The sequence below is a fragment of the Salvia splendens genome, chromosome 3 (assembly GCF_004379255.2).
Source record: "Salvia splendens isolate huo1 chromosome 3, SspV2, whole genome shotgun sequence".
In the NCBI taxonomy this organism is placed as follows: Eukaryota; Viridiplantae; Streptophyta; class Magnoliopsida; order Lamiales; family Lamiaceae; genus Salvia; species Salvia splendens.
The window spans coordinates 40,875,314-40,896,751 of NC_056034.1; the positions used below are offsets into that span (position 1 = coordinate 40,875,314).

Here is a 21,438-nt window from a genome sequence, read left to right on the forward strand (position 1 = left end):
TGTTGGTGTAAGATCAATCAATTCATACCGTTGTATTAAACGGGTCGACGACAGTTGCATGCAAGTTTGGTATACATTATTTTAATTTTAAAGGACATTTATACATTTTCAAGTCAAGTGGTTAGCTAATTTTTACTCTTAACTATATTAAAAAATGCTAGTATAATTTGACACATGTTTTATAAAATTGTTGAGAGTGTGTAATGAGGGAGAGTGACATTGAAGTATTGGTTGCCCCCATGCACCCTTTTCATTAAATCCAAAATCATATAAAAACCAGGTCGAATAACTTTCTTCTTGAGAGGTATTATAAATGACAAATAGTATAGCTAACAAAAAAATATATTGTGACTAAGTATATATTGAAATAAAATATTAAATACAACAAGAAGTCTCACTCTAGCTAAAGGTAAATATTTACTTTTGTGATCTTATCCCATTCCTAGTCCTAGGTGAGGTCCAACATTTATGAAATTAAATTCTCATGGACCTACCATTTTGTCTACAAACTTTTTTGAAAAAATTATTTTGATAATTATTCGTCCAATCTTGATTCTGAAAGCTCGTGAATATAACAGTTCAAAATTGATTTCGACACTACTTTGTTTGTTAACTCGTGCATATGCTTATTAATAACCTAATGAGCTAGATTGATAAATATAAAAGTAATTAATGTGTTACTACTAGTTTAGTATAGTACAGTACTTTGTAACTAGAGTACAATGGACTCCAATGTATACACTTCATTCATTCGAGAATAACATCAATTTATTTGAAATAAATTATGAATATCTGAATTTATAAGATAAATTTATTCGAAAGAAATTATGAATGTCTGAATTTATATACTCCTATGTATCTGGAAAAGTTGGTTGAAAGACATGATTCTGAAAGTTATTTATGTCTACATGATCAGAACCCCCTAGAATTTGTAAAAATCATTACAAGACAAGATTGAATATATAGGAGAATATCATACCAACAAAGATGTTATTGTATTATTAAAAGTGACAACATAGCAAATGTGGAGAGAGAAGCATAAACTGCAGACACTCCCAAGTTAAGATACATCAAAACTAGTAGCACAACTGAGATTATGATTTCCTATTAGATTTTCTTAATGACTACAGCACAAGAACATTCTGATGTGAGGGAGTTTCTCCATGGCGAATTTTGCCCAGCACGAAAACCGAAAAAACGACACAATGAATTGACAACAGGAAAACTTTGAACAGTAATGCCCATTGCTAGGCAGGCATTGAAATGTATGATTACTTGGTGTAGAGCACATCTTCCCATGGGTGACGGTAGAGAGGCTGTTTCAGACGCTTCTGGTCAAAAGTGTGCCTGAGATTCAGAGAAAAACAGAATGATCAGATGAATATTGTTGTGTTGCAGCTTGAAGAAGATGAAATGCAGTCAAATAACTAAAGCTAAGCTCATAATCAATGGGATTTTTGTAATTTTATGGTGTTTTGTTATATTTGATCTGGATCATGACCTGAAAACAGTCTCATATCAGACTGGTCTGGCACGAAAGACCGACCTGATCTTGAGACGGACTAGGCCACATTTTTTGGTATGGCTTGGAATAGGGAAACCCCAAAACATATCATTTGGACCGAAAAAGCCCGATTTTTAGGTCGGGCTAGGCCATGCTTTTGTTAGATCCAGTGGATTTTTATCAGCCCGGTCCAGATTCTACCTTTGGCCCCACGGGCTCAGGCTGGACTGGGCTGGGTTTGATAGCTCTAGACAAGAGTTCCTAAAAATGGAGAAGTAAAACTCACCCAATGAGACCTATGGAACGAGCCAGCACGAAGAGGCCATTGAGGTAGCCAATGCCAACAATCTCATCAATTTCTTGCTTCGTGAACATGCCACTACCAGCAAGAAGGTCCAAGAATAGGGAACCAATGGCACCATCGACGTTGAGGACAAGGTTGTTCGCCTTTGAAAGGGTGTAGGTTTCAACTTCAACTGCATATTCCATGTATTTCACAGATGGAAAGTTGGTGCGTGCAAATAGTTGAAGTAACTCGACTCTCTTATCTCTGTTGTCACCCCTCTTGATTCTGTTGAAACCATGGAAACGTAATTTATATTCCAGTTCAAGATTTGGAGAAAAGTAAAACTTAGACACGAAAACAAAACTGAGAAATCGAGGATCTTGTTAATGTTACCTGTGCCCAATGCCAGGAACGCGAATGCCCTTCTTTTTCATGCTTTCGACAAACTCATAAGGAGTAAGACCCTGAGAGGAGAAACCATGTCAACATGCTTCATATCCAAGAAAGGTCGGGGAAGAGAAGGTAACAAGCTCACTTAAAACACAACACAGGAGAAGCTTATTGTTTTTGTCACTTGTGTGGAAACTCACCTTGTCATAAGCATCCTTGAAGTAACGAGCAGCATCATCAATAGCACCACCAAATCGTGGTCCAATTGTCAATAAACCTGTTTTGCAACGAAAGATTACTCATTGACCATGAGATAAAACCTCAAAAGCCTAGCTGTTTTGACAGGACTATTTTTCTTTTGTTATGTGAGCACTGAGCAAAGATAGATCTGCAACCTACCTGAGACAAGACTGGAAACGAGGTCTTTTCCAGCTCTGGCTGTAACAATGGTGTTATGAGCACCAGAGACGCAGGGACCATGGTCAGCACACAGCATGACACAAATCTGGCATGAAACCGTATATTAGTCGAGGTGTAAAGTTCAAACAACAAATGAAAAGAAAACAAAACCCCCTCTTGGGATTGATTGCAATGATTGTCAGGTCAATACAAAAGATAGTAAAGAATACCTCAATAAAGCGTGTGCAGTAACGTGGGAGGCTTCGTTTGAACCACAACAAAGAGATGACGTCACCAACACCTAATCCTTGTTCAACAATGGATGACATAGGGACACCAGCATACATTGGCTCTTCACCTGCCATTTGAAAGAGTCGAGTTTAGTCACTCAAATAGATATCAGTAATATAGCATGTACACACTAGAGAACACCCTCGTACCTCTATCATCAGAGATTGTCGAAATAATATGTGTTGGAGCTCGAACTTTTCCACTCTTAATGGCACTGCTAAGATCCTCCGGTATTTGAGGGGGTTTTACCTCCTTTACTTGGGAAATCTTTCCTGCCTCAGCCTAATATAAAGAACCAAGGATTTAAGCCATATGCCGAATAGAAAGGAGAGTAATTTCTAGCTCCAGCATTATGAAATTACCAAGTACATACCAATTTCTCGAATGCTTCCTTGATTGCACCTTCAAATGCCTCAAAAGAAGTGGGAACAACAGCTCCAGCTTCTCTGAGTGCTTCATTCTTGGCCTGTGCAGATTCCATCTCTCCACCGCTCTTTGCCCCCTGATTACAAATAATAACAGAATCTGAGATATATAGCCCACGTCGTAGAATGCTCTAAAGCATGGCTCTACAAGCAAGAACTTAAGGTTAATGCTTACCGCATGACCGAATTGTACTTCTGACTTGAAGAGTGTAGCACAAGTTCCACTGACCCATGCAACGACTGGTTTACTGATTTTCCCCTGTTTAAGGGCCTCAACAAGGGAATATTCATCACGTCCACCAAGCTCCCCGAGAACGACTATCATTTTAACCTAGTTTTATTCAATAAACCAAAATTAAACCTTAGTATAAAGATGAGACCACTTCAAATAAAGTGACTGCCATGTAAAACACATATTCTGCATCTTTCAGACCATACCAATTCCCAAAAGGAACTTAGCAAAACTGAGTTTGTTTATTAATTTTACTTCAAGAGTAACTACAAGATGATAAGAAAACAACTGCAGCAGGGTGTGGGTGTTAAATACCTGAGGAATGTTGTTGAATCGCAAGACATGATCAGAAAGTGTTGAGCCAGGAAACACATCTCCTCCAATTGCAATACCTATCGAGTCATTATCCACATGGATTTAGACTATTTTACTCAACAAACGCAACTAAATGGGATTAGAATACGGTAGAGAAAAATGTCCAACCTTCATATATCCCGTCTGTGACACGAGCAACTGTGTTGTATAATTCATTAGACATACCACCCTGTAGTTCAGATATAAAAGTTAGATGCTGCAGTGAATATCATGAAACATGCTTTCATCGTAGATACTTAAATTCAGATGAAACAGGAGAGTATGCCTAAGAGATTAAACATTCAATCAAGTAATTAGTTGATAATATTTTAGAAATTAAACTAGTTGGCTATATACACAAGATATATCTCTGTACTTGAGATGGAAAGTGTATGAATGATAGCAAAAGGAGGCTAAGCAATGGTCACCCACAGATTTTGATACGAAGCCAACAGACCCTGGCCTGTACAGTTTGCACTGTATAATATTATCAATTGTCCCAGCAGTATCACCGATCTTAAATGCACCAGCTTGAATACCTCCGACTGTTGCTGGACCAATGACAACCTAACCAAGTTCATGTTTGCAATTAATATATATTTCATACTGCTCAAATAAAGAAATGAAATAGAATTCAAATGATATGCTCCGGAAGACATCAAAATAGTTTACCTTGTTGTTTGCTTTGGCATAGGCAATCAACTGCTTGGCGTCAGACTCAGGGACACCTTCAGCTATAATGGCCACAACTTTGATTGTTGGCTGCTTGAGAGCAGCCATAGATGAAGCTGCAGCACTGCAAGATGAAAAGTACAGTTATCAGAAAGATAATATAAGCAGAAAATCTGCACTTTTTTTTTTGACATAGGCAAGACAAACCTTCTGAATGATGCAAAGTTAATGAAAACATCAGCTTTCGGATGCGCAGCACAAGCGGCTTCGATACTGCAACAGAGGAGAAAATTCAATCTCATGTCTTGCGATTTGTTGAGAGGGGGGATAACAAAAGGGAGAGCAATAATGCAGATGATCATAAATATTTTTAAATTATTCATATAATAGGAGCTCTCCTAATTTTCATTATTAAGGGAAGGCAGTTTCTGCAGATACATGTAAAAACCTTAAATAGAGCCAAGAGGGCCTTCTCTACAGCATGGATAATCTCCAATTTTATTTTGTTTTCCTTGGGTTGGGGGATTGAGGGAGCTCAATCTTACAGCAGAACAGAGTTGGAACTGTCACGAGTAAATATTTGGTACTTTTTTATATATCGATATCCAGTTAGTCATTTTCATGTATAAAAATTCCATTTACATCTAAAATGTAATCATGTGGAAGTAGGTAGAAAGAAGGTATTGCTTTGGTTTTATCTATCTAACTATCCCATCAAGAGAATGGTGCCATACTAAAATATATACATGCATTTATTTATATAAAGATGTTTAAAATGGCAATCATTAATAAATCAAAAGTAAAGCTCTATGGCTATATTCATACAAACTGAAAACATGAGCATTATATCTCTATGCCTGTTATATTGCATCAGATACAAATTCTAGGTAGGCCGCTTTAACATCTAAAACCAAGGCGGTGATGAATGCAAAAACTGCATAAAATAATGTAAAACTTACGCAGAATGGACTGGAATCGCAATTTCCTCTTGACCAAAAAATAGTTTCTGGAATCCCTCAGAACCAGGATTTATAATTCCAGCAACAGATGGTGTTTCCCTGCCTGAACTCGCGAAAAATGAGAAATTATTTGTTAATTTAAGAACCCAATCTTATCTCAAAAGCAGTTTGACATAGAATGGTTCAGTTAATTTTTTACCACAAAGGAAATCAAAATCAAGCATCCGCTGAATCGGCAGTTGCTTGTAATTATAAAACAATGCTTGAGTGGTTTTCGAGAAAAGCTGTCCGGTCGCCATGGTGTTGACAAAACACCTCCTGCATGCAACCACAACATCAGAATACAAGCTACAATTTCCAAATCAATCGCTACCAATGATGCACAGCAATTCCTCCCAAGTGACGAGAAGCAAAAATATACAACTATTCCCTAACCTTTTCTTATATAACCCCTTCTAGCGAATCTTATAAAAGAAGAAACAGCTTCGAGGTTTCAGTTTCTTTTATCTTATCATATGGTTAAACATGCCAAATTTGCAGCATGAACATGCACTTTTCATACCAGTCCTACTACTAAACAGATCAAGGTATAATAATCTACACACTACTTTCATGATCACAATCATGTATAAAACATGGGACAAAATTCCTATAAACAATTACAAATCCCCAAGCAAGCAAATCTAGAACACTATTTTGAATACCAACACTACTTTTAATACAATGATCATCACTTCCAAAAAGAGAAACATCAATTTTTACTCAGATCACTCCCTAACTACATAAGTCTTACGATCCTTATACTCTAGCACATTCTTGAACAAATTCAATGCATTCCTGATTCTCTCCACCCAAACTTTCTCAGACACAACTCAGATCATTACTCAATTCACACATTCTCGACCTTCAACGGCATAAACACTATTATGAAATCAATCAACCAATACAATTACACATACGATCCACTGGATTCACCACAAACAGCTTGAGTAAAAGCATCAGCTCAAATCACACTATAAAATATAAATACAATTCAACACAGATTTCCTCGAAAACATCAACAAAGAATACTTAAAAATCAAACAGAGATCCGATTATTCAAACTCCTCTATCCACAAAGGACACTAACAGGAATCACAAATCAGCATAGAAAATAACGCAATATAATAAAAACAGATCTGTAAGATCCGAAAATCAAACACAAACGGCATAAATCACAAAACTCCACCAAATCCAAATCCAAAACCAAAAAATGAAATCGAGAAAATGCAGCTACCTTTTCAGTCAAATCAAACTCCAACGCCTACGACGAAGATTCAGTAGTAAAATCTAATCTGTTACTGTGTAGGAGAGGAGTAGGAGGTGGCTGGATTGTAGTGACTATGCATACATATTTATATACAGGGAATGAAGAGTGGGTTGTTAGTTTGTTAATAGAAGGTGTGCTATCAACAGTTGAATAAAATAATTTTATTTAATTTGGATCTAAAATTAATACTATCCATTAACTGGCCGCCATGTGAATTTGGGAGTTAGCAAATAGCAAGCCAATTTCTTATTCACACATGGATTTATGAATCGAGTTGGTATATTTGTATTCCAAAAATTATTGAATTGTTAATTTGAGCTTAAATGTTCAATCGATGATTTAACGTTTCTTTATTTTATTAATTTTAATTACTATTAGTTTGAAATTTAAATTATTGCAAACCTCAAATTGACTTGTATCGTGTAATAAACTTCAATGCACACATGTGTTGGTGGGTAGTTGCTCAAGTGCTTAGTTGTTTAATCTTTTACTGTTATTTATTTATGGTGTTCTAATTTTCTAAAATTGAAGAATGCTTGCAAGAGTGGGAAAGTTGGAAAAGTTTGGTGGATAGTGGGCTTGACTTGCATGGGGGTTGGAAATTGAATTATAAATTCACGAGTTAAATAAGGAATCCAAATTTTAGGTAACTACTAAAATACCCTCGAGCTCATATTTCTTTTAATAAATTGGATTTATTATTTTCTATATTTTTATTATAAATTTAATCACACTAATTAAATATAATGATGCAATGTGATGGGCTGATGGCAAAGTCACTTAGTTGATAAAATATCTCTATTCTAAATTTCTAACTAATTAGTTGGGGATATGAATCATATCGGATGATGAATCGATGAGAATATGAAAATTTTAACTAAAAATTATGATGTGATTAAACTTTTTTTAAAATATTCACCGACTCACTCAATTGGATACCCTAAGGCTAATTGCAAGCACGTATATTTGCCAATTTTTTATGTCACATTTGATTTGTTTATTATACGTTGTGGACTCTTCTACACTCGGTCCTCAAAAAAATATAATGTCTTAGATAATTCCAAATGATGTTTTACTATATTTTGCTTTTTATTTGTTGAGGGTACAAAAGTCATTTTATCTTCTTGATTGGTGCACTCATGTAAGTGGTTGTACACCAAAGTTGAAGGGCATATTTGTCTTATTCAATCACTTTGGTTGGAAGGTAAGTTACAAAACCACAATGCATAAAGTAAGCCACTTAAAATTAATAATCTCACCACTATAATAATTTAATGCTAAATGTTTTAAGTTTTCCAATTTTATCCCAATATATAAGTTGATAAATTAACGAGATCGTAAATTTTCAGAAATCTATTGTGAAAATTAATTATCTCATCAACACCACAAAGTAATAATCTCCTAAACTTAAATACTATAACTAAGTAGAATATGAATAAAAAATTGCAATTCTATTTTTTCTGACGGCGCTAAAAAAGCCTAGATACATAATGTCTTGCGTATTTGCTTTGTTAGAGCATCACCAATAGAAATAGCCTTGTTATAGTCTAGCCACAAACTCCTTCTGCCACATCATCAGGACAAACAATAGCTCAGTCATAGCCTAGCCACAATAAAAAAAATTATAAAACAAATAATTAACAATCACACAAAATACGGAATTAAATTTACGACACAGATACGAGAAAATTCAATAATAATATTTAAATTAAAAAAAGTACATTAATTAAAAAAAATTACATTAATTAAAAAAAATCTAACGACGTGCAGTACTCCGCGCCCACAACTCTTCAATTAAATCCTTTTGGAGTCGAATATGAGCATCCACTTGGCGCATGTCGGCATGTGCCTTGAGGCAGTCGACTTCATCGTGAGGTACCCCCCTTCGTACGTTGGGGGCAGCCACGTCGTGGCTTGGGCCGGCTTCATTAGCATCGTCATTGACCCAACTAGTCAGTTGTACACCTTCATCTTCGACAATCATGTTGCGCAGGATAATACAGACGTACATTAAAACAAGTGGTGCGAATGAAAATGACGTGCAAATTGTTGGATATTTTAGTGTAATTGGATTAACTTGATTGATCAATATGATCATAATGAGACATCAAATAAGTTGGAAGTGCGGCGTGTACATTTATTTGAATTCGTTATGATTAGACGGAGGTTCGGGAGCAGCGCCCCCGAGTAGCGGGGTCCAAGGGGCAACGCCCCTGGCTGGGGTCGAGCTGTACAGAAAATTAATCCGGAAACGTAATTTCCGAAAGTTGAAGGACTAATTTGCAATAATTTGAAAACGAAGAGACGCGACTCTTCGTCTTCAGCCTCTTCTTATGATCGATTTCTGGTTCAAAGTTGAGATCGAAATATAGACATACAGATCGAGTATATATAGTGTTTCGAAAAATAAAAAATAAAATTTGAGATGGCCGATCGCTCGCCGATCGGGAGCCTGCAATGGCGGCCAGCCGATCGGCGAGCGCATCAGCCAACGCCCGAAAATCGGCTTGTGCTCGCCGATTTGCCGCTCGCCGCCTGCAATGGTTTGGCTAGCGGCCCGGCCAGCGCCGGGAATCGGCTAGCCGGTCCGCTAGCCGCCATTGTGGATGCTCTTACAATTGTTTTTTCGACAAATTTTAAACGGGAAGCCATTTATTTTTTGGTATGTTTTTTAAAAAATTAGTATTTCTGTTTATATAAAGCTTCATCATACTATATAAAATCACATGTAAAACCATTGACATAGTAATGTACACCCACCAATCACTATCATTAAATGTGATGTTTATAAATATGACATAAAACTAAAATCCAAAAAATAGGTGCGGACTTATAATTAGGCTGACATAATTGACCTTCAAACATATAGATTTGACATGGCCTCGTAAGGAATTGAATGCAATTGTCAATAGAAAAATATAGAGTAGTATAAAATGAACAAGAAAAACCCGAACTTAATGTAAAATTTAAGATATAATTAACTTTATTAATTAAAGGATCGATAAAAACAAACTATCCCATGATCTCATATTAATGTTTTGTAAGAGTGGCAAATTTCTAAATAATTATCGAGTACTGAAAAAATAAAGAAAATTTTTAATGGAGTTTTTTATTAAGAAATTAATGCAATTGTATGCAAATGGACTATATAGATCTCCGTATTTGACTCAAAGATAGAAAATTATTGTTATCTTCCACTTTTTCAGTATCAATATTTATAAATTTGGTCAAGAATTGTAGTTTGAAACCATACGAGAATCATAGGAAAAAAGTTGCAAGTCGGAAAAGATAACACACTTAATTCATAATTAAATACTCCATATACTATTACTAATAATACTTATAAATTTGACCAAACCATTTTATTTCATAGTGTACACATTTTACTTCTTGGTCAACTATGTACCTACTTTAATTTGGCCTATAAAGTCTACTCAGCTTTTACATTTTTCTTTTACATGACCGAGATAGGAACTAATTACTACTGTATAAATTTCAGCATTTATCAACAATGCCAGCCAAAAAAATTCAATCAAATCTCTATTATTTATGGTTACATCATTTATCTTTTTTATGCTACATTTTTCATTTATCTAGAATTTTAAATATTTATTTATATGCTAGTAATATTTATAAAGTTAAAATTAATTGTTGAAAATTTAAAAATTATATAATTAAAATTCAAAATATTATATAATAAAAACAAAAATAGTGCATAGTTAAAATTATACATACAAATAGTAGGAGTGTATAAGATCACAACAAAAAGTTTAATCCACTAATAACATAAGAAAAACCAAATATAAATTAAAAAAAGAAAAAGGAAAAAGGAAAATGATAGGGAAGGAAAAAAGTAAGCCACGCCTCAGCCTCAAACACAAAGAAGCCACATTTTAAACTGGACCAAATTAGATGGTTCAACCAACTACGGGATAACGATGAAACAACTCATAAAATTGGACAATTAGCTGAGGAACCTCGCACCATCTCGTGCACAATAGCATGTGTGATTTATTCTTCACTGACGACTCAATACAAAGTACTATATCTTTTAAAGGAAATGGGCTAAAATTAGATTAATATGGATTAAGTAATTATAGTTGGGCTATAATTATACTCCCTCCGTCCCACATAATTTGGGACACTTTGACCGGGCACGGGTTTTAATAAATGTAATGAAAAAGTGAGTTGAAAAAGTTAGTGGAATGTGGGTCCTACTTTTATATATTAGTTTTATAATTAAATGTGAGTATGAATGAGTTAGTGGAATGTGGGGTCCACTACCAAAAATGGTAAAAGTGAAATGAGTCAAATTATGTGGGATGGCCCAAAATGGAAAACTGGGTCAACTTATGTGGGACGGAAGGAGTATTAATTCATGAGCCCAACAATCATAGAACCTAAGTGACTTTTCAATTGTCTGACTCTTCATCTACTTAATAATGATTATTTATTCTTCATTGTGGAGAATAAGAAACAAGGTTAAAAGCGTGACAGTAGAGAGAACAGACGAGTGACAATACAGATAATACGCAAAGCTTTGTAGAGAGAGTTCATAGCTTTCTTCTACAGAGCAATTGTATCGGGATAGTTCCTGCGTCGGATTGGATTGCACGTGGACCTCGATAGTAGTGGATTCAACCTGCAGGATTCAATCAATCGAAGAAAACAACACAACAAATAAGATTTAGTTCTGATGTGTTTTACATGCTTAACTTACAATATGATTATGAATCTAGATCTGTTATTCTTGTATGTTATTTCTGCTGCGCTCATTAGATGATTATAAGAATTCCTAATAGTTGTGATAGTAATGGAGTACATATGTATTCCGCCAAACAAATTCAGAGACCTGTCATCTTGTGACAATGGAGTATACATGTATTCGGATTTGGATCCTCAGCTGTGCTATCAGTAATAGCAGGGGATGCTGTTAGACACACCAAATAAAATAATCAAATAAGAAAATATAAAATAAATTGAATATTTACATATTATTTTATTACTGTATTAGACCCTGCAGGAGCTGCAGTGCTATTTAGCACAGCAGAGGATCCCAGCCCATAAGTATTCTGATACGATCATATCTATCATATCTCTTAGGATCTTCTAATTATTTAGTTTTCCCTTATTTACCATATCTTTCCCATATTTGTTTAGATATTTGTTTCTTGTTCATTAAGTTAGAGTAGTAGTATTCTAGTATTATAAATAGGAGAGCTTGTTATCATTCTAATCATTCAAGGAATATATTATTTTCCACAAACATGTCTTGAGTAACAAGAATATCATATTTCGTTTCCAAATTGTTGTTCATCGGAGAACGTCCGAAAATCAGCAATTCGTGAGCTTTCCTTCGAGCACGTCGAAGGTTCGATCACCTTATCACTCCGAGAAGTTAGTTAACTGGCCTCGTTACGGAGAACGTCCGTAACAACTGGTGCTTTCATCCCGTACTCATGACGTCAACATACCATGGCCCATCTACGTCGGAACGGCCGACGAGGGAAGCGACGCCGGCACTGCATATAGGCCCGCCGTGTCGTTCCGACCAAATGGGGAAGGCTTCGGTCGACCCAATCACATTAGGGTTTGATAAATTAAATGCACGCCTCGACAGTATGGATCGACGGGTGGACAAATTGGAGTCGCGTATGAACGCGAACAACCGACGACTGGGGAAGCTTCGACCTCCACAACGGCCTGATCCGGAACCACCTTACGGTCTTCCTGATCATGGCGGCGCTGATTGGGACAAGCAGCATCGATGTTACACCCAGCCTACGTACCGGCGGCTACAACACCACCAGTCGGATAGGTACCCACCACCACCTCCGTATCAGCAGGCTAGACGCCGGCCGTACCACCTCCACCAAACTCGTTATCAAGTGTCCGAACACTATCAACCCTTCGACTATGGACCGCCACCCAAGTACAGGGGGTTCCCGCTTCATCAATTTCTACAGCTGCAGAACCAACCTTCTCGCCACCCACCCTGTTGGGACCCGCCGAGCGCTCGGGTGCCGATAGGTAACCTGGATTATGAAGAGAGCGCATCCGTATATTACCCTGATTATGATTGTGACTCTGATGGATATGATGAGGACGCTGATGTCCACCGAGACCCATCTAGAAACTCACAACTAACTGTCAGTGTTGTCCCGCCACCACCACCACAACGCTCGTCATCTTGCTTGAGCATGACAAGCCACTGCCGTTCAGCAACGTCACTGCCCGTGCCCGCTGTAGCTGTTGTCCCATCTTCGAATCTGCCCCCAACAGTCCCGTCTTGCAGCCCCGACGACGACAGCGGAGAGGAGAGCGGATTGATAGATGTACTACCTCCACCAGCTATGATCTCTCCGCCGTGCAGCCCCTATATCAGTGGAGAGGAAGAAACATTGTTAGATGGCGACGAGGAGTTTGATTCCATGGAGGAAGTGAAGAAGGTCGTCGCATCTCTCGACGCTGCTCGAATGACATCTCTCGACGCTGCTCGAATGACATCTCCCGATGTTGTTGAGAATTGTTTTAGTGAAAATGGTGGTGTTTATCTATGTGCATTAGTTGGAAATAAAGTTGCACCGTCCTTTCCAATACATTTGAAGGAGATTGCCTTTATCTATGGGGATTTGCATGTTATGGATGCTACACGTCTGAATCCTCGATCAACATCGCTCGACACCGATGCGAGGTTGATCCCTCCGCGCAATGACACGTCATGTTTGGGCATTCTTGGAAGCGTGGACAAGCTTTTCGTTTTGGCATGGAATTTTGCCGACAACATTGAGTCTCCTTTGTTGATTTTTGACAAAGGTGAAGAAGGGGGACGTTCAGCTGTTCGATATGGGTTTGATCCAGGAGGAGACGCCTCGCCAAAGTGTTTGCTTTCAACTCTCGTCGTTGCTTTATGGTTTCCACCTTGAGGACAAGGTGGATTTCAACCGTGTGGGAGTTGATACGATCATATCTATCATATCTCTTAGGATCTTCTAATTATTTAGTTTTCCCTTATTTACCATATCTTTCCCATATTTGTTTAGATATTTGTTTCTTGTTCATTAAGTTAGAGTAGTAGTATTCTAGTATTATAAATAGGAGAGCTTGTTATCATTCTAATCATTCAAGGAATATATTATTTTCCACAAACTTGTCTTGAGTAACAAGAATATCATATTTCGTTTACAAATTGTTGTTCATCGGAGAACGTCCGAAAATCAGCAATTCGTGAGCTTTCCTTCGAGCACGTCGAAGGTTCGATCACCTTATCACTCCGAGAAGTTAGTTAACTGGCCTCGTTACGGAGAACGTCCGTAACATATTCCTCCAAACGAATTCAAAGTGTCAAATCGTACTTGGTATTTCAAAGAGGAACACTTTATGGCGAATGAATTCATAGATACGTTACATATGTAATGTGTGTCATTTTCTAGTATTCTTCTTTTGTGTGTACTTTGATGTGATTCATCCGTTGATGCCTAAAATCAGCCCTTTGAGCCACTTTTTATTTATATGCCACGTACTTTTATCAATACTATAATGCCATCTTTTTAAAATTTATCTGATCAAAATTCAGTTTTAGTTTTTCTGAGAAGGCATTTTGCTTAAAGCTTCATTAGACATATTTAGCCAATTTATTGAGTTACTTTTAAAAAATAGGTCAAATTTGACCCATAGCGACTTCTGACCCGAATTTATGATAAATATACTTATCTTATTTATTTAATTTAACTTAGTAGTACAAATTTCTGTCAAACTCATGACGCTGATGTGTACCAGATTGGTAATTTAAAAATATGAATTAAAATATATTTATTCCATTTTAAGTATTAATCATATCTAAAATTAATCGATATTCAAATAATATTAAATTGTTTTACGGAATATCTAAATTTATTAATCTCAAATTAAATATAATTGGTTATTAAATTAAATTATATTAAACTAGACGGATAAATAATAGGCCCGGACAACAAGTTGCATCGCCTATTATAATTGGGCGATATTTATTTAATTTCTACATTTAGCATGTATGATTTGCTCGGTAATAAAATATGGTGTTGTACCTACAATAAGGTAGTTACATTTATTTATTTAACATCCTTAGGAAAATAATTGCACCTGCAAAGTGTGATCATTAATTGTTTTGCTAATTATATTGCTATGCTGAAATTAGGAAAGTACACTTGGAAATTATAGTACGTACCTCCCTAATAGTCATGAACTCAAGTCATATTAATTGCATCAAAATTTATCAAATAGACATTGTTTACTTCTCCATTACATTAATTGTAATTTAATCGAGTGTGTGAAGGATCCATTGATTTATGTATATTTGTAAGAAAAGTTTATTTGTATAGGGAAAGGTCCAAATGAAAACATATATTTAATATAAAAATGAATAATATAATTTTGGGCACAAATTAAAAATCATGTTTCTAAATGACCAAAAAAAGTCAAATCCTTGGGCAGTTATCCCATCCTTCGAAGTGTCTACAAATCAGCACAAGGAACAGTGACTAGATTCCCCGGTGAATACACTAAAGTCAATTTCCAAATACACTTTATTTTATCTATTTTTTCACTCACAGACATTTTCAGCAGGGATTTAAACTGAAGTGAAGGTTACAATAATATCTACATGGCTTAAAACTCCATTACACTAAAGTCGATTATCAAACCTGTAAAGTTAAAGTCGATTATCAAACCTATCACAAATTGAGAATAAGAACCTATATTGTCCACTCAAACCACTAAAAAAATAAGAATACTACTCCCCCGTCCCAAATAGATGGCACACTTGGGAATTGACACAGGATTTTAGGTGAAGTTGTTTTGTGTATTAGGTGAAAAGAGAAGATAGTATATTTATATTAGAGGGAACATCATTTTTGGTCCACGAACTTTGCCAAAGTATCATTTTAGGTCCGTGAACTTTGAGTTAGTATCATTTGAGGTACTTTTTACTATTTTCAAGTTTTTTTGGACGAAAATACCCTCAATACCTTAAAGTGTATATATTTTTAATAAATTTATCATATATTCATATTTTTTTATAAATATCTTTACAATATATTTTTGACAAATTTTCTAAATATAATTTGACCTTAAATATTATCACTTAATTTTGTGACATGCAAGTAAAATTGTATCTTCAATTTTTTATATTAATTTTTTTAAAATTGAATAAAGAACTTTCTTTAATAATAAAAAATTGAATAAAGATCTTTTTATAAATATCTTTACAATATATTTTTGACAAATTTTCTAAATATAATTTGACCTTCAATATTATCAATTAATTTTGAGACATGTAAGAAAAGATTTTTATTCAATTTTTTATTATTAAAGAAATGTTCTTTATTCAATTTAAAAAAATAATATAAAAAATTGAAGAAGCAATTTTACTTGCATGTCACAAAATTAAGTGATAATATTTAAGGTCAAATTATATTTAGAAAATTTGTCAAAAATATACTTTAAAGATATTTATAAAAAATTATGAGTATATGATAAATTTGTTAAAAATATATACACTTTAAGGTATTAAAGGTATTTTAGTCCAAAAAAACTTGGTAATAGTAAAAAGTACCTCAAATGATACTAACTCAAAGTTTACGGACTTAAAATGATATTTTCAAAGTTCACGGACCTCAAATGATACTTTGGCAAAGTTCGTGGACCAAAAATGATGTTCCCTCTTTATATTAATGTGAAATGAAGTTTTTTTCCAAAAAAGGAAATGTGACATCTTTTGTGGGATAAATTAAAAATAAAAGTGTGACATCTATTATGGGACGGAAGGAGTATATTTTTTTGAACAAGCTCTATTTAACACCCTAAAACGATTAAACTCCAAAAAAATATACTACAAATCTAAGTTGCGGTCAAATTAGTGCATCTGTAGCTTTATTATTAACTAATAGCAAGATGCATAGGATTTTCCGATTGCGTAATTAATGTACCTAAGTCAATGTGCCTCCTTTATAGAACCCAACTTATAATAAAATCAGCTCACCTACTTGGATAGGCTATAATACTTTTTTTATTAATAGTCGATTTATTTATTTAGAAATGTGTCGAAGATAGCTCGATTCTGAAGACGTCTCAAATTTATGATTTTTCAGTTACAACTCACAAGACGTCCACTACAGAAGGAGTAATTATCTACTGGTCCATATATATGGATTATGGTTTATATAATTAATTAGTAGCTCTTAATTGATTTTAATTACGAGAAAGTCAAATTGTGGTCACAAATTAAATTACAAACAAAACGTATTGGAAATTGATCATAATGTGTGTGCTAAAATAATATAATCATAATTATAATATCATTATTCATGTTAAACGTTAGTCAAAATATAGATGAGGCATTGTGTGCTTTATTTTTATTTTAATCAATATTAGATGCTGGTATCTTATGTTTATGCATTATTTTATTTTCTAATATATTTCAGGATTTATCAACGGCGTCAAACAATGTTAAAATTTATACATCGACTTAGTGAAGATCATATTTCATCTATATAAGTGTGGATAACTATTTTCTCTATGAGGCCTTTTAAGGGATTATGTGACTCATTTCTAATACTCGCGATAATAGAGCGGATCCAAGTTGATAATGGATCTCTTTGTTTATTTCACGAGTGGAGTCCGATGTTCATTCCAGCTCACATCGATGATAAATCTCTTATCTCTTGTCTTGTCTGCCTAACGTGTGGAAGTTCAATGTTATTTCGGCCCATACATGACACATGCAAGGGCGTGTTAAAATCTCTTAACTTTGTTACGCATCAATTTGATGATGATTCTGACTCATCTATATAAGTATGAACAACTGAAGCTTTTAAGGAAATGAGTGACTCATTTCTAATAAACCAAACTGAGATTATGTACTCTTGAAATTTCATGTGGCATATGTCATGGTTTTAAACTTTTAAATAATCGAAGTCGAGAATAGGGGAGTGTTAGATTTCGGAATTAGTTGTTGATTGATGTGTGAGCTTAATTTCTCTCCTTTCACAATTTTAACACTACTTTTAAAACAGTGGCGGATCCAGGTGGGGGCAGGTGGGGGCGGTCGCCCCTACCCGACCGTCCGGAGAGCCTAAATTTTTCATTGAATCAAGCCGAAAATAGCATATCCGCCCCCTCCGTAGAGTGTAGAAATATTTTTATTTTCAATAAATGTCATTTAAAATGTAGTAGTCCAATGGTTTGGTTGTTGGATTTTTAACTAAGATGTCTAGGGTTCAATCCTCAACAAAAACATATTTTTTTTTTCATTTTTTATTTTATCCATTCATATTTCTTCTTATTATCAAAATAATATCTTTAAATACTTTATGTAATCTAAACTTTTACTAAGTTGCATATATTATGTTGTTATATTTATTCTTTAGTTAAAATCATTTTTAATCTTGTGTTAAAGTCTTTTTTATCCTATAGTACTTATAATTTGATCCATGCATCTTAATTATTCTCTATGTAACAAAATAAACATTTTAAATATTTTTGAAATATAAATATTTAGTGCTCTACTTATATCACTTTTGTATATAATATTTACAGTGATTTAAAATGTACATATATTTACAATAATTTTATATTTTAAAATGAATAATACATATTTGCAAGCTAAAGCATGTTTATATTTATATATTTTTTTATTTTAAAATGAATAATACATATTTGCAAGCTGAAGCATGTTTATATTTTATTAATGAAGCTAGTGCTACTTAAATATTAATATAATATTTATTTATTTTATTATTAAAAATAATATTAAATTAAATATTTAATATTTAAATATAAGTTCCGCCCCCGCCATTTTCGGGTCCTGGATCCGCCACTGTTTTAAAATATTGCAATAAATAGACCATATTTTAGTTGGTTGTAAATTAACACCTTCAAAATGTGTCATTTAAGAGTTTTTGTATTTAAACGGGATCATAAATGGTTGATACCTAGCCAATTTGTTGCTACATAGTCCGAGTATTTACGATCAATAAAGGTAGATGTAAGATGCTTCATATGATTGAGCTATGTATATATTAATGTGAAGGCCAAATAAAATCCACTATTTTCCACTAAATAATCCCATAAGTTAAATGATCCTTTTAAGTAATAACCTACTGAGAGGTTGAAAATTTCAGATAACCTAATGACTAGCTTGAAATATTAGCTACATTTATTAAAGTGGAAGATTTTCTAATTTTCTTTTAAACTAGTAATTTGTAATCTTTAGTTTAAAAACAATGCATAACTTTGATCTTTGGTAAAGATCTCAAACCTTAGTTAGCTAAGCAAGAATAGCATGAAACATTCTTAGAATTCTTCTTCGTGTAGAAATCAGTAAATCACCCTTGTTAAGTTCTTGAACTTTAACAAGCAGCAAAATGTGTGTGATATAATATACTAGCAACAATATATTCACCACAATTGGGCAGACCAGAGAAATAGGAATCTGAATACACAAAATCAAGAAAGAAGCACATGAATGTGTAAATAACATATGGATATATATGTATAACAACATACTATTTCATAACAGAAATTAGAGCAAACCACTATATTCTACATCATACTACATATTAATAACATGCTAATCCGACATACTAAAGAAGAATGATCAGCTTCATACCAAGATTACTGGTTTGAGAGAAGGCCATTTGCTATAGCTTCCTTACAAGCCAACAAAATGAATGTGTAAATCACCCTTGTTAAGTTTGAACTTGAATGTGTAAAACGGATTTATACAGCAGCCCGCCATGATTTGGCGAGGCATTTGAATCTCGTGAGAGATTACGCGGAGAGAAAAATGAGAAGTTTGATGATGCAGAGATACGGAAGTGGAACGGTGGCATAGTCTCCATGGAAGGAGGAGAATCGTCACTCTCCATTGCAAATATCTAACTTCACTTGGGAATTCTCCTCTCAGTTGTCAGTAAATCACCATTATTGACCCTTTATTTATGCAGCAAAATGTGTAGAATATGCTAGCAAACAATATCTCCATCAATTATTGTGCATACATTACAATAATATACTCCTACACATACAGAACCAAAAGATATAAAAAAGACTTCACAGAATACTGATGAGAGAATGCCACTTTGCTACATACAGTAGTAGATTACAATCACAACAAGACGGAAATATAACGTTCCAGCAATGCAATCGCGAACCACAAACAACATCTACCACTATCATCCCACCGGTGAGACTAAACTTTCAAGATAAGCACCGACTCGAACGAGTTCACCCGAGTCCCCAACCTCCGGATACCTAAACGAGCAATCCTTTGCATCAAATATCACAAAACTCGAACCACAAAGCAACAGGACCCGACCATCCTTAAGCACATACAATGCACTCTTATAAGTATTCTTCAAGAAATCATCAGTGTAGGGAATTGTAGCCACCTTCGTCCAATCCCCTCCTCCCACGTCCATGATCCACACATCCGCGCTCTCCATATGGCTGCACAGCACGTGCAACGACCCCTCCCACGCTCCTCCCAACCCCGAGTAATAGCCACTCTTCACATAGCTCGGCATTTGCAGTATCTCATACTCCTCCGTCTCCAAATCAACGGACAAAATACCCGAACCGGATTCCAACTCATAACCTTGATTAGCAATCCAATAGAGCTTCCCATTAGCAAACGTGGCTGTACCATCCATCGACCAACGCCCCTTGAAATTCTCGATCCTCTTCCACTTATCATTCTTCAAACTATAAACTTGCACTATCACCTCAGACAAATCCCTATTGCTATTGAAAAACCCCACCACTTTATAATCATCACTCGATTTATCATAACCTAAGCCATAAGTATAATAGTTGTGACCAACGTTTATTTCCACGCCGAAATCAGGCAGTTTTTTGGAAATTCCCGTGGATGGGTTCCACAAAATCATTTTATTTTTATCTATCAACAGGCAAACTAAACCATTGCAAGAACCCACCACCCAAACTCGATATCTCTCAGATAGAAGTGAGCAACTCAAATCGAATGCTTCGGGAACAGATTGGTGTAGTATGGAATTAACTGAACATTGCTTCATAGTATTACCTCGATACTTCAAAATGAGTCTGTGGGTAGTGAGATTTGGAGCTGATTTTGTGAATTCGAGGTGGGCTGCGACGAATTGTGTGCTGGAAATTAGGGCTCGCCATGATTTGCAGACGCATTTGAATTTCAAGAGGGGTTTTACTGGTAGCCTGGTGAGAATTTCGATGATCACGTCGTTTGGGAGCTTGGGAATCACAATGGAGGGATCTTCCATGGCAAGGTTTCAATGTTTGATGAGATTGATTCTGCTCTGGATTCAATATCAGAAAATTGAGTGGTAAGTAAATAAAGTGAAAGGATCATCCAGTTTTAGTTGATTGGAGAAGACCTTGAATTCTAAGTCGACATTTCAGTAACAGACGTGCGTAGACTTGGAACCTTTTTCCATATACTTTTCTCTCATTTTGGAAAAAGATTAAAGTCTAGAGTTTCATTTGATTTTTGTTATAGATAATCACATTAGTTTAATTTACATTTTATTATATATAATCATAGTATTATTTATTTTATTTACATTTTATTTCAAGCAAATCACAA

General features: G+C 34.9%; 2 protein-coding genes across 2 annotated transcripts; both read right to left on the reverse strand.

The window, feature by feature from the left end:
* Window positions 1–976: 976 nt before the first annotated feature.
* LOC121796063 (ATP-citrate synthase beta chain protein 2-like) lies at window positions 977–6,943 on the reverse strand. Its single transcript, XM_042194777.1, has 17 exons — window positions 6,789–6,943; window positions 5,712–5,830; window positions 5,513–5,615; window positions 4,761–4,826; window positions 4,554–4,677; window positions 4,314–4,448; window positions 4,011–4,071; window positions 3,843–3,919; window positions 3,471–3,626; window positions 3,244–3,372; window positions 3,020–3,152; window positions 2,810–2,937; window positions 2,580–2,685; window positions 2,381–2,457; window positions 2,184–2,254; window positions 1,791–2,075; window positions 977–1,347 (listed from the first exon to the last, which is right to left on the reverse strand). Exons 2-17 carry the CDS (start codon window positions 5,809–5,811, stop codon window positions 1,272–1,274), a joined length of 1,827 nt encoding a protein of 608 aa, XP_042050711.1. The 5' UTR covers window positions 5,812–5,830; window positions 6,789–6,943; the 3' UTR covers window positions 977–1,271.
* Window positions 6,944–19,764: 12,821 nt separating this feature from the next.
* Window positions 19,765–21,306, reverse strand: LOC121796065 (F-box/kelch-repeat protein At3g23880-like). The gene has a single exon (XM_042194781.1). The coding sequence runs from the start codon at window positions 21,113–21,115 to the stop codon at window positions 20,033–20,035; it is 1,083 nt and encodes a 360-aa protein (XP_042050715.1). The 5' UTR covers window positions 21,116–21,306; the 3' UTR covers window positions 19,765–20,032.
* Window positions 21,307–21,438: the final 132 nt, after the last annotated feature.

What these genes read in the sequence shown, in the direction of transcription:
- LOC121796063 (XM_042194777.1), bottom strand. Translation starts at nt 5,811, where the DNA reads ATGGCGACCGGACAGCTTTTCTCGAAAACCACTCAAGCATTGTTTTAT. An exon ending in AACTTTGCATCATTCAGAAG is followed by an intron (nt 4,678 to 4,760) that starts GTTTGTCTTGCC and finishes TTCATCTTGCAG; the next exon opens with TGCTGCAGCTTCATCTATGG. An exon ending in GTTCCTGGCATTGGGCACAG is followed by an intron (nt 2,076 to 2,183) that starts GTAACATTAACA and finishes TGGTTTCAACAG; the next exon opens with AATCAAGAGGGGTGACAACA.
- LOC121796065 (XM_042194781.1), bottom strand. Translation starts at nt 21,115, where the DNA reads ATGGAAGATCCCTCCATTGTGATTCCCAAGCTCCCAAACGACGTGATC.